General features: G+C 41.9%; 1 protein-coding gene across 2 annotated transcripts in view; it reads left to right on the forward strand.

Annotated features, from left to right (window-relative positions):
• The window catches only part of DKK2 (dickkopf WNT signaling pathway inhibitor 2), a 45487-nt gene that overhangs the window by 6643 nt on the left and 26803 nt on the right, over positions 1-12041 (forward strand). The window contains exon 1 of one of the 2 annotated variants that reach the window (XM_080590698.1): positions 8953-9490. The exons of the other annotated variant lie outside the window; for it this stretch is intronic. Coding sequence (XP_080446824.1) covers positions 9362-9490 — 129 coding nt within the window. The 5' untranslated portion in view covers positions 8953-9361. Of the gene's footprint in view, positions 1-8952; positions 9491-12041 lie in introns of those variants that run through there. 2 annotated transcript variants of the gene reach the window in all.

Genomic DNA, 12041 nt, shown 5'->3' on the forward strand with positions numbered 1-12041 from the left:
GTCTTGCTAAATAGTTGAGTGGCTTGTCTCTGGATTGCAAAAATATAGGATGCAGGGTATTATCTCCTTCCCGGGTCATGCTTGGAGTCCCCGTTACTTTGTTATTACTGTTTGACTTCTTAAAATAGAGTAAAAGCTTCTATAAAGTGGCTTTACTAGGACTCTTTCCTATTAAAGTTGCAGCAATGCCTAGAAAATGTCCAGGACCCTGATGTGCTATCGGGTGTGCAAATACTTAGGAAAAGTTAGTGTCTGTCGGAGTCTAAGGACAAGACAAAAGATGATGCATGATTACGTTTTGCCCTCAGAAAAATGAGTCTGATTAACTCATTATGTTTGATTAACTGATGCTTCACAGATGCAAGTAGAGCTCAAGTTTAATTTTGATTTTAATTATCTCAACACCGGATGCGTCTTGCAAGCACTTCATATCTCATGGTTTGTCAGTTGAGCCTTGGTCCTTTTACAGTTGTACTTACAAATGCCTCACCCTGGAAATGTCATTCAGGAGGAATTTAACTCCGCAAAGGAGGAGTCCCATAAAGCTCCTGCTTCTGTTTGTTTTGCGTGCATGGCTTTCCTCTTCGGTTTTGTCTTTCTGGGATTTTTTTTTTTTTTAAGTATATCCTAACAATCCTTTTTTACATATGTAAAAGCGATGATTTGGAGAACTCTGCTTCAAGGCAGAGACCTTCCCTTCCCACCTGGGCTTGCAGAAGCCCCCTGCCGGGGAGCTCCGTGGCACGGTGCCTGCGCTACAGTCCCTGGACGTTTGTGACAGATCTAAGGAGAAGAGGTTGCCGTGATCCTTCAGAACAGGGAAGAAAAACAGAAACTGCCTTTCTGCTTTTGCTCCACCGGTAATGCTCCTTGTGTATTTAGATAATAGGTTAGAAAACTGAGGATATATTTTTTTTAAAATCCTTGCATTTCAGCTGTCTTAGGTTGCATTTCTGGTGCCTTTAGGTTGAAATCAAATTCTATGAGCTTTACGTTAATGGATGTGCAAGGGCTATACAAAAGCCAAGAAGATTTTTTTTTTTTTAATTAATTTTGCCTAAGATCAGGTTGGCTTTGTATGTTTTAAATGAATTTTGCCTGCAAAAGTCTTTATTTTCATTAGAAAACATGTACATTCATCTCTTCTTTTTTGGTCAAGTATAGGATGTACGCTGACAATGTGTCCCCAAACCATCACTTTTCTTCAGTACAATTTTTCTGTTTTTGATGAAGGGCAGATTTACTTTCATGTAAAACTTCATGAAAACCAAGCAATTTTCAAATTGCAGTGAAAACAGGTGAATTTGCAGGTCTTCCAAACTGTGGAATCGTCTGCTCTAGAAAGAGCTACAAAAGGTAAGGTGAGAAAGAGTATAAAATGATACATATGGCTGTGCTAAATGACCAAAGCACAGCAGTTTTCAAACAAAATAATGAGTTTTGTTCATTTAAGTTACAGTTTTCTTGGGATTGACTCTAACTCCATCTATGATTTATACATCTGTGTTTGCCCAGAAACAGAACCTGAGTTACGAAAATAGATGGATATAAGCAGTGAGAATGTGGAGTTCAGTCATTTAGCAGCTATTTTGTTCTTACTAAAGGAAAATACTGGAATAATTCTACAAAAAAAAAAATAGGAAAAAAAAAAGAAAAAAAAAGTTTAAGGGTTGTTGTTTTTTTCCCCCCTCAAAGTGCATAAGCACACAGTTCAGCCCCTTGGGACTTTCTTAAAGCTAAGCTTTGATATGATTGAATTTTCATATGCACAGTAATGAATCTTGGAGACATGCATGTTGCACATATGTACTGCAAATGGCATTGTTTTAGTGTTTTTAGCAGCAAGCGAAGGTGGACTGTTATGCACATGCTTGGGAATGAGGTGTTGCTTTGCTCTGCAAGCCCTCTGCCTCATTCTCCGTGCATCATGTAAGTGTGAACCAGGCTGTGCATGCTTTTAAAAGTGTACTCGTCAGGCCAGTGAATGGGAGGACCGGGCTCCGGTCTGTGCGTTTTGGCAGCTTGCGCTGAGCGAAGCAGTGACTTGCTGTCACTGTGACCTCTTCCCTCCAAGGCTTAAATGCCGAAAATGGAGATCTCTTGAAAGGAATTGCAAACGGAATATGTTTGTGTTGTAGCAGGAAACTTTTGTTTTTGGAATCTCATTCATAACTAGCCATTGAATCATTGAAAGTAATGCGTCTTATGAGGGAAAAGCTCCTTCATTTTGCCTTTATTCACAGAGCATGGTAGCTTTTAGTAATGATTTACTGTATGTAAACATATAGTAATTTTTTGCATACAGAAAATGGTGCATCTCTTCAGGACAGCCTGCAAAGATCCTGAAGTGAGGCATTTTGGCATAAAACAAGGTCTCTGGAAAGGGGATCGAGAATCATATGTAAAACATGTAAATATGTAAATATGTAAAACCAGTCACAGAAATGCAAAATGTTAAGCCTGACTAATCTAGTTGGAGTTAACCTAGTTCAGTTCATTCTCACAAGCATCAGAAAGGTTCATATGGTGTCAAAAAAAAAAAAAAAAGCAATGTCAGATGTGCTACCATCTTGTATTTAACATTTTTGCTTTCGTGTGACTTTCTCCCTTCCTATTTATTTATTTTTTAAACAGCAAAACTGTAGTGTTTCACAGAGGACAGCCCCAGTGCTCTGGTGGCCAGTATCAAGTATTCATGTCAACTCAGAGGGAGCCATCAAAATCTAGGTCTTGTGTTTAAGTGGGTCTTGGCTGCCATCACAAATATCTTGGGTTTTTTTCTGAAGTCACTAATGAAAGTAGCTCTGGGACTTCCTGATGCTACAAAGAAGCCTCCACCTGCTCTTACGGTGGCTAGATTTACTGGTGCTTTCCATAATTTTTTTACCATGACTTTGTTCATGCAGAGTATAACACAAAGTGCTTTTGCTTATATGGTCCCTCTTCAGGGTGAGCTCTTACAGAGCGTAGATTTTAAAGGAGGAAAACCTCTGTCCAACATGACATAGAACTGCAAGCAGGAGCTTTGGGCTTGGCAGACAGTTTGTGTCCTGAGCAGCAGCTGGGTAAAAAAATGGCTAAATGGGGTTTCTGTTGGCCTTAGCTGGCAAGGTTAGCACAGGTCCGGGCTGCAGAACTTGCTGTGTTTCTATCTCTTCTCTTGTGGCTTGAGAGCAAAAGAGCGGAGCCTGCCTCCCTTCCAGTTCGTGGTGACCTTGCTTGGGAGATGCTCATCTCTTCCATGATAAAAAAGAAAATTTTGTGTATCTCTCTATAGGGGGGCATTAGGTTGTCCAGCACACAGAGACCGAGCTGTAAACCTCCCACTTCTCCTGGGTGGGAGGAGGGCTGGGTGGGGACTTCTTTCCTGTTCACACCAGGTCTCCCGTGACATTTTTTAGGAGGGATGGAGGGGGACAGGAGCTGATAAATGAGCATCTCCTTGTTTAGGGGTGAAGAGGACGATGGCATTCCTTACCGAAGAAAGAGTTACAGGTTGTGATTAGATTATTAATATACAGCTTTCATGTGTAGGTGGAGGGTATGGTGAAAAACATGAAGGGATAATAATAACTGAAGAAGCAGGAAGGTGGTGAAAAAAGCTGCTACCATCCTGGGTTTGCATCAGTGAACAGGGTGTCCATCTGACAGACTAGAGAAGGCTGGTGTGTTACCTGATGATAAATTTGTGAGTGTTTATAAACAGCCTGGCATAGTTCTTCTTCTCTTTGTGGGGAGATCACCTCATTAATGGCCCGGGATGATGGGAACCATCAAGTAAATGTGAAGACATCAGTTGTTTCATGCATTTAGCATAGCCTGAAAGTTCTATCAGATTTGTCATCCTGAGATTTCAGTCCAGTTTCATTCTGAAAGTTCAGTTTCATCCACTTAGGTAGCAATAATGACACCACCTAGGCCACAGAACTGACCGTGCGCCATAAAGTGTGAGCTAAACACTACGGGGTTGCTCAGTGCCACTGGAAGTTGTTCCTCCAAACCCTTTCGGTCCCTGTTACTCTCAACAAAGCTAAATTTGCTGTATATATTATTCATAACAAAGCAGTTCAGTCAGTTTCTGTGGCAGGAAGAGCGAGGAAGTGTGGGTCAGTGCTGCAGAAGGGAAATGTTGGAAGCCATGGGAGGACTGGGAAACCAGGAGATCATATCCTTCGTCCACACCTTCTCTGTGGTGGGGCCAAGTGTTAATGCTGCTGCCTGTGTCTTCTCAGGGACAATGAGGAAAAATGTCTATCAAAAGCTAGGCTTAGAAGTCTGTATTTGGTGGAGAGGCTAAACTGCTCAGCTGCATAAAATGTTCTTGTAATTGTTTGAATAAATACAGGGTTTTTAAAAAGCTCTTCAGGAATGCTTGTAAACTTCTGTGCTTGGTTTTGTCCCCACTGCTATCTTCCAGACACCCCACTCCTTGCGAAGGAAATGGTTTTTTAACAAGAAGAATCCTCTGGAAATTGCTTTCCAAGAGGGTCCTTGCCACAGCAGCTGCAACAAATTGCAACTGAACTTCACTCTCAGTTGTTTTTTATTGCTAAAAGGATAAGTGACCAAGTGAATACTTGTATTATAGCTTTGAGAGAATTTATTAAGTATCAAATTGTAGTGTGTGGTGTTGTCTAACCAGAAGATTAAGCTTTTCTCTGTGGAGGGAAATTTCTCTCAGACTTCGTACCAGTGCTTAAGCTAAAAAGGACTGGGAAAGCTTCGCAGATCCCAAACCATCCTGTGGTTAGGCCGACTTGGGGTTTTCCTTCCTCTGAGACCTCGGCTCTGAAGCCGGGGCAGCGGGAGCAGAGCGTAACCTCCACAAGGCAGCCGAAAAGAGAAGTCATGGCGTGGAAGTCTGATGCGTGCCGATCTGCTCCACACTGTGTAAACAAGTCTCCAGGGGGCATTTTCTGAGCAAGCTGTTTTTGAGTAGCAGCATAGCTGTAGCATAGCTCAGATTATGTTAATTGGGAAGCATTGTTGGCACGATTTTCCAAATAAGCAACACGGAGTCCAGGGAGCTCAAGGAAGGATGGAGCAAGACCTTGGGATGATGCAGGCTTCTTCCGTGCGTCTTTGAGCCTGGTCAGAGGTCACAGGTCTGCACGCCTTCCCCACGGCTTCTCAGCTCCCACTCCTTCAGTTCTCCTTCTCGGCCAGGAGGAGGGATAAGGATGACTCCATCCCTTCATTTCTCTAGGGAATTGATTTGAGTGGGAAAGAAGGTGCCTCTTCTGTTTTGTGGGGAAAAAAAAGAGGTTCTACTTCTTGGTATGGCACACACATATAAAATGTACTAAGTTGTGCAAATTTTGTAAGGATTTCAGATGCAGGAACTCAGGCTTTCTTAGCCTATATGTTTGTCTATATGCATATGAAAATCTTGGTGTAAGTACTGTCTAAACAGCAGTGGTAGACAGAGAGAAATCACAAGTTGAAAGGCAATATTATTATTGTTAGTGACTGTGCAAGAGCGGATTTTGTCTTTGGATTTCACTTGAAGCGTAGGGTGGTCAACTAGCAGGAGTGCTGAAACTTTGGGCATTTGGAACAATGAATTTGAAAGTCAAAAGTTTCAGGATTAGCTTTTCCCCACTTCTCTTCCTAATTTTTCCAAACTGGGAAGCATGATTTTGAATGAATCGGTCTGGATAGCTTCATTAAAAAACATTTGTAGAAAGTTTAAAGACCTTAATGCATGGAGATACTTGACAGGCAGATGTTCATTTGAAATGCAAGTGGGGATTTCTGTTATTTCTGCACTTCAATGAACTCAGGTTACGGAGAGTTTAAATACCAGAGTGCCAAACCAAGGACACCCCTACTACCTTGAAAAACAGATTTCTAAGGACCTTCATGGGTCAGGTTCCCTCCTTCCCAGGCACGCTGGCCTTACTGTCGCTGCTGTAGGTTTGGGTTTGGTTCTGCTTATCACAGTTGCAAGGACGGTGCCTTTTCTTGAACACTGTCCTCTTAAGTTATCAGCACAGGATAGATAAGAGAGCCTTTATTACAGGCACACATGTGCATCGCAGGTGTGAAGGGAACTCTTAAACTGTTTATGAGCACACAAAGCCCCACGAACAAAGAGGGCAGAAAAGAATGTTGTCATTTTAAGGAAAAATATGTTTTAAGGCCCTGTTAAAAATAAAGCCAAAAAGGAATAGCAAATGGGCTGCAGATTGCCTGTGTAACGGGGATTAGCACTGTGAAAATCTTTCATTTTTCAGAACAGGCATGTACCACAGGCAGGACAGGCTAGCCGAGATACCATTCAGCACTGGAGGGGGGATCCACTTCCAGGCTCTTGTCTCAGTGAGTTACCCGCAGAATCCTCCTTCGATAGGACCAAACAGATGAAGAGCAGGATAACGCTGTCTTGGCTTTGTTGTAAAGATTTTAGATAAATAGAAGCCAGAGTGTTCATTGTACGAGCAGGTACGATGGCAGCGTGTGAGTTCCAGGTCTGGGATGTGGTGTCACTCTTGACTTCAGTGGGACTGAAGTGGTTTCTCACCCGCGATGCTCTGCAGCTATTTTACAGCTGAAGGGCCAGAACAGATGGGTCAAGGTTGGGGAAAAGGAGACCAGACTGCTTATCCTCTATAACAGCCACACGATGGTACCTTCAGTCATTCAGGAATAGCTTTCAGGTCCACTGAGGGGTGCGACCGCAGCGGTGACAGTTCAGTACCCAAAGAAGTGGTGTAACTCACTTCCCTCCAGCACCGTTTCCCAGCAGATGCACCAAAAAAATGTGGCCACAGAAAGAAGCTCACGCTGCCCATAAATGCCATGCGAACACTCCTAACTCTGCAAAATGTGCCATCTGACCCAAGAGGTGAAACACACTTAAGTGTAGAAAGCCACCTCAGAGGTTAGTCCCCAGTTTACAGATGGGATGAATCTCAAGGGTGTTTGTGTACCTAACATTTCTGAGTGTTTCCAGTGGGAATTAGGTTGTGGGGGCCTTCAGGGAGAGGGGTTGTGGCCACTTCTAGGCAGTAGAGAAATTCAGCTCAGAGGAAATTGTTAGGTTGAGACTCCCTCGCTGCAAAGTATGCTCATGGAGAAGCACTCTTGTCTTTCATCACCTATGTAAGATGGTCAGAATTTGGTCACTAGAGTACTTTGTTATAATAATTACTACACAAAAAGTTAAGTAAGAATACGTTATTCCATCAACAATGAAATAATGATATGAAATATTAGTGAAGGATCTGTATCTAATGTACCAGACGTGGTTCATCTGGCCATTCTGGATGGACTTTAGTCTCCATCCAGAGTAACTCTTTTCTGAAAGCAGCGTGATTTTTATTTTTTGGTGTAAAACCGGACAAGGATGCAGAGATGTTGCAAGCAGAGCTGTAGCTTTTCTCTTTAATGAGCCTCTTCCTGACCCACCCTATGTAAAGCAGTTGACACATCATGTGTTGTGCAGCTGGGACAGCTACCCTGGCACATGTATCTGACACATGAACGTCTTGACTTCGGCCTTTTGGAAGCACCGGACCCATGCTGTTCTCCAGAGATGTGTCTAGGCCATTTCCCAGATACCATGGATGTAGCGGTGGTAAGAGCAAAAGCTGATGTGCAATTCACTAATTCAGATTTAGCTGATTCTGTGAAAACAGATTGCACAACAGAATCTGACACTTAGTTTCTGGATTTGATTTCCTCTCTTTCCCTGGTTTGACCTCCAGTGCTCCTTCTGGCTGTATTGTATTCTGTACTGGTCAGTATTTGGGTCTCAATTTCTGTGTGTGTGTTTTTGTTGTTTCTTCTTCTTTTTTCTTTTCTTTTCTTTTCTTTTTTTCTTTCTTCCCCTGACATGCAAGTCCTTTGAGATGTAGCGCTTTGAATTTGAGCTTTACCCATAGACCGGTTTCTAGAGGAGCTGAAGGCTGCTTAGGTGGTGCAGGGCTGAAATTCAGCTGGGATGAGCCATGCTGCTGAAATGGCTCAAGCAGACAAGACCAGCCAGGAATGCAGTTCGTGCACTGCCAGTAGTCCAACACGTGTCTGTATTACCGCAGGATCAGGAGCTCGGCTGCTCCTGGGGCTGCTGACTTCACTGGAAGTCTTCGTGCTTGTATGCTGGGAAAACTTAGCAAAGTTTCACACTGCTTTTACTTTTGATCCCCTCCTGTCCAAAATGACCCCATTGGCAGGAAATTAATTTAAACGGTAGCTGCAAGAAGACATTTTGTGAACATTTGCTTCTTCTAAAGTTTATTTTCACAGTATGTTTCACCTGAATATTTTCCAGAACAAAAAACCTCAAATGCTCTGCTGTCCTGATAACATGTGTGAGGCTGAGGCTTCCCTCTTCCTTCCAGCCTGCCTCACAAAATGCTCTCTTAATACTCAGCCTTAATCGTATTTGTAAAGATAACATTAAGGTTAATGTTTCAAAATAGCACTCTTTTACAAGGCTTAATGACAGATCAAAATCAAATGATGCTGTTTCTCGCAAAGCAGTTTGCCACTGCTCTTCAAGTTGTTGTGTGAACGGAGCTACAGCTGAAGTACAGAAGCTTTAAAGAAACTGAGTTGCCAGGAGAGAACCCATTTCAGACCTGATTAGAATAACTAATAACTGATCAGGATACAGGAAGAAATAAGCAGGACTAAATGGCCAGCTTTCACAATCCAGGGAGGGTGTAAGTGAAATTTTACACAAATCTTTTAGAGATTGGTGCTGCTCAACGTATTGGAAAATTATCTGGAAAACAGTGGATTAGTGAGGCACATAAGTTTTTGATGAAATATATTCAGAACAATAAGAACGTAAATGGTCCACAAAGAGTTGCAGTAAAATCCAGTGTACTGAGCGTCTGGGAAATAAAACCCTGGGTGAAATTCCATTTCTGTAGGTATAACAATGTACACAACGTAATGTGACCACAGTTAGACATGCAAAGCGATAACTTCTAAATTAGAGTCAGTCAGTTAATGTTGAGGTAGCAGCAAAGGGAGACGGGGGGGAAGCCAAGCAGAATAACAGCAAGTGAGAACAAAACAAGCACATTTTTATACTACTTTTAAGCTTGCTGTGCTGCTCTTCTTGAGAAACTGCATGCATTTTTATAAAAAAAAAAATAATAATAATAAAAATGTATATATATATATATATATAAAGCAGTTTGGGTTGGATGGGGGAGGAGGACAGCAGGGGTAATCAGAGCAGAATAACTGCTTCAACACAGGAGATGTTAAATGGGGCACATCACCCAGTTTGGGAAAGAGATGCCCGTGGGAGAACAGGACAGAAAGACGGAAAATAATGAATGGCATGGAAAAGGGCGAGCGGGGAGCTATCACTAAGTATTTTTCCTAGAAGAACCAAGAGCGGATGGTGTGCACTTATCAGAGAGCCAGGAACTACTATTTCATATGGTATAGCTTGTCGCCCTGTGATGCTGTGGGAGCCATATGGAACTGCTCAGAGATGAGACAAACACAGAGAAGAGGGATTGCACTGGTAGGTACTAAACACAATAGTAAATTACCATTAATTTATTATTAATATTAATTTCATAAATTAGTATCAATATGTTATTGATATCATTAATAACCCTGCCTGTTACCTCAATTTATCAAGAAGCTTAGGCATATCTGGTTCAATGTAAGCATTCATGTTGTCTTACTCACCAAATTTAAGATGCGTGTATATAAACATTAGTTAGGCAAATATTTAAATACTCTGCTGGACTGGAACTTTAGGTCCAGGAGTGTCCACTGAAATCAGTGTGAATACTCCCACAAACTTCAGTGTGGGTTTGTTACCCAGAGAGACTTCTAGACTACGCATTAATATTCCAGAGAGATCACTGCAGTGAATGGAAAACATGACTGTAATGAAAAGGAAATGGAAAAACGAAGCAGTAGACAAAGAGGCTTAGGACAGATTTACAAAGTATGTAGCGCACACAAGTGGGGGTAGACATTTCAAACAATTTTGCTACCATTTGGTCAGCTAAAGGAAGTAAATACTTTCAGAAAGGGTTCAGATTTTCAAACCATTCATCACTCAGAATGAATGTTTTTGTTTGGGGAGGGGGAGAGTCATTCGGTTGCAGGGGCTTTCCTTTGTTACTTCCTCAAGCTCTTTTGTGCTTGTGAGTAAATTCTTTCCTCCCAGATTATCATTATACATAGGGCTGAGTATCTTCATATTTTATAGAAACTTCATAAACACATCCTGTAATTTTGTGGGGAGCCTCTGTGGCAAATTCTTTGTAACTCAATGAATTTAGTTACATTTGCCTTCAGAATCCATCTTTGTTTTTCTGCTCAGATCTCTGAAGGCAGAGCTCACCATAGATAAGGTCAACAAACCATAGATAAGGTCAGCAAACTTGGTCTCAGCAGCAGAGTATCACTTCCTTGTGAGTTCATAGCAAAGGCTCCATCTACAGATAGACACAGGCAGCTGAGAACAAAGAACGGCTCAAGAGAACAAAGAGCAACTCACGATGGCAGTCAGCCCAAGAATCTCCCACTTTATCTTTCAGGTCCGTGTCACCAGAAATTGTAGGGAGCCTAACTAAAAGTCACTGCGTTTTAAGTGCTGGGGTGGTGGGGCTGTCTTTCCTCACTGTGATGCTGATGTCACCAGATGTCCATCTGCATCACACAAAGGTGGTAATTCGCACAGCCTGAAAATACTGTGTTACACATGCAGCATGTGATATTTGATAGATGTGACCCAGTCCAGTCTGCTCTCTTCTTTAAAGCAGACATGCAAAGGAACTTGCTATCCTGAGCTTGGCTACTTTGATTTTAACACTTTTTTTTTTTTTTTTTTAAAAAGAAAATCCCAACTAGTGGTGTATATGTTTATTCTGCCGGTTTTGTGCATACATACTATATTGGTTATCTGAGCACGCTGTTTATAATGGGCATGTGATATAGTATTTACAAGGGCCACAAGTGCTTGGCTGGTTGCTTGTTTGTTGTTGTTTTGATTGGGTTGTTTTTGTTTTTTCTTCTGGCTAACATGGGGCTGTCAGGTCCCTTTTACAGTTTTAGGTATGCTGGCTGATTTTTCAAATTGAGATTCCAGCAATGATTACATGTTGTAGATGGAAGGCACTAGGTGCTTAATCACTTTTGAAAATCATCCCACCTATTTAGATGTCATAGATATCTAGAAAATGAGATATAAGAGGAGTGGCTGAAGGAACTTGGGCTAAGGGGAGACCTCACCACTCTCTACAACCGAGAGGAGTGAGGAGGGTGTTGGTCTTTTCTTGGGTGACAAGTGAGAGGACGCGAGGCAACAGCCTCATGTTGCACTGGGGATGTTTTGACTGGATATCGGGCAGAGTTTCTTCATGGAAAGTGTGGTTGGGCGTTGGAACAGGCTGCCCAGGGAAGTGGTGGAGCCTCTATCCCTGGAGGTATTTAAGAGATGCATGGACGCGGCACTTATGGACATGGTTTAGTGGTGGACTTGTTGTGTTAGGGTTGAACCTGATGATCTTAAAAGTCTTTTCCAACCTAAATGATTCTATGGTCCTATGTCTACAGAAAACCCAACCCATCTGTTCCAGTCCATTGTCTGTGTCACTTCTCATGTCAGCATTTTCAAAAACTAATTGAAAACTCCAAATTCTTCCAATAGGACAGTGGTATTATGCCTTTGCAAGATGGTATATTTAAAAGCAAAGAACTGTTGTTAAATAATTATTTATTTAACATCTTATTTAAGTCTCTTCTTGGGATTCAGTAAGGCTTCATACAATAGTTAAAATAGTTTCTTATAGCTTCCAAAGTGTTGCAACATCTGCAAAGCATTGCATTACCAGTATTAGAAGGTACATATGCAGAAGTTCAACTGCAATAAAAGAACCGACTCATTCAAACAATTCTGGGTGCACAAAGTATTGGAGAAACAGCAGGGGTTACCTTCCCAGAAGGTCTGCTGTTTTGTGGGTGCAAATGAAACTGAATGCTGTGAACCTTGCTCCAGGAGCTGCATTCAATTGATAACCACCTCATTCAAAAGCACAAAGGACCACTTAATTTGC

The sequence above is a fragment of the Anser brachyrhynchus genome (assembly GCF_964034855.1).
Source record: "Anser brachyrhynchus genome assembly, chromosome: 4".
In the NCBI taxonomy this organism is placed as follows: Eukaryota; Metazoa; Chordata; class Aves; order Anseriformes; family Anatidae; genus Anser; species Anser brachyrhynchus.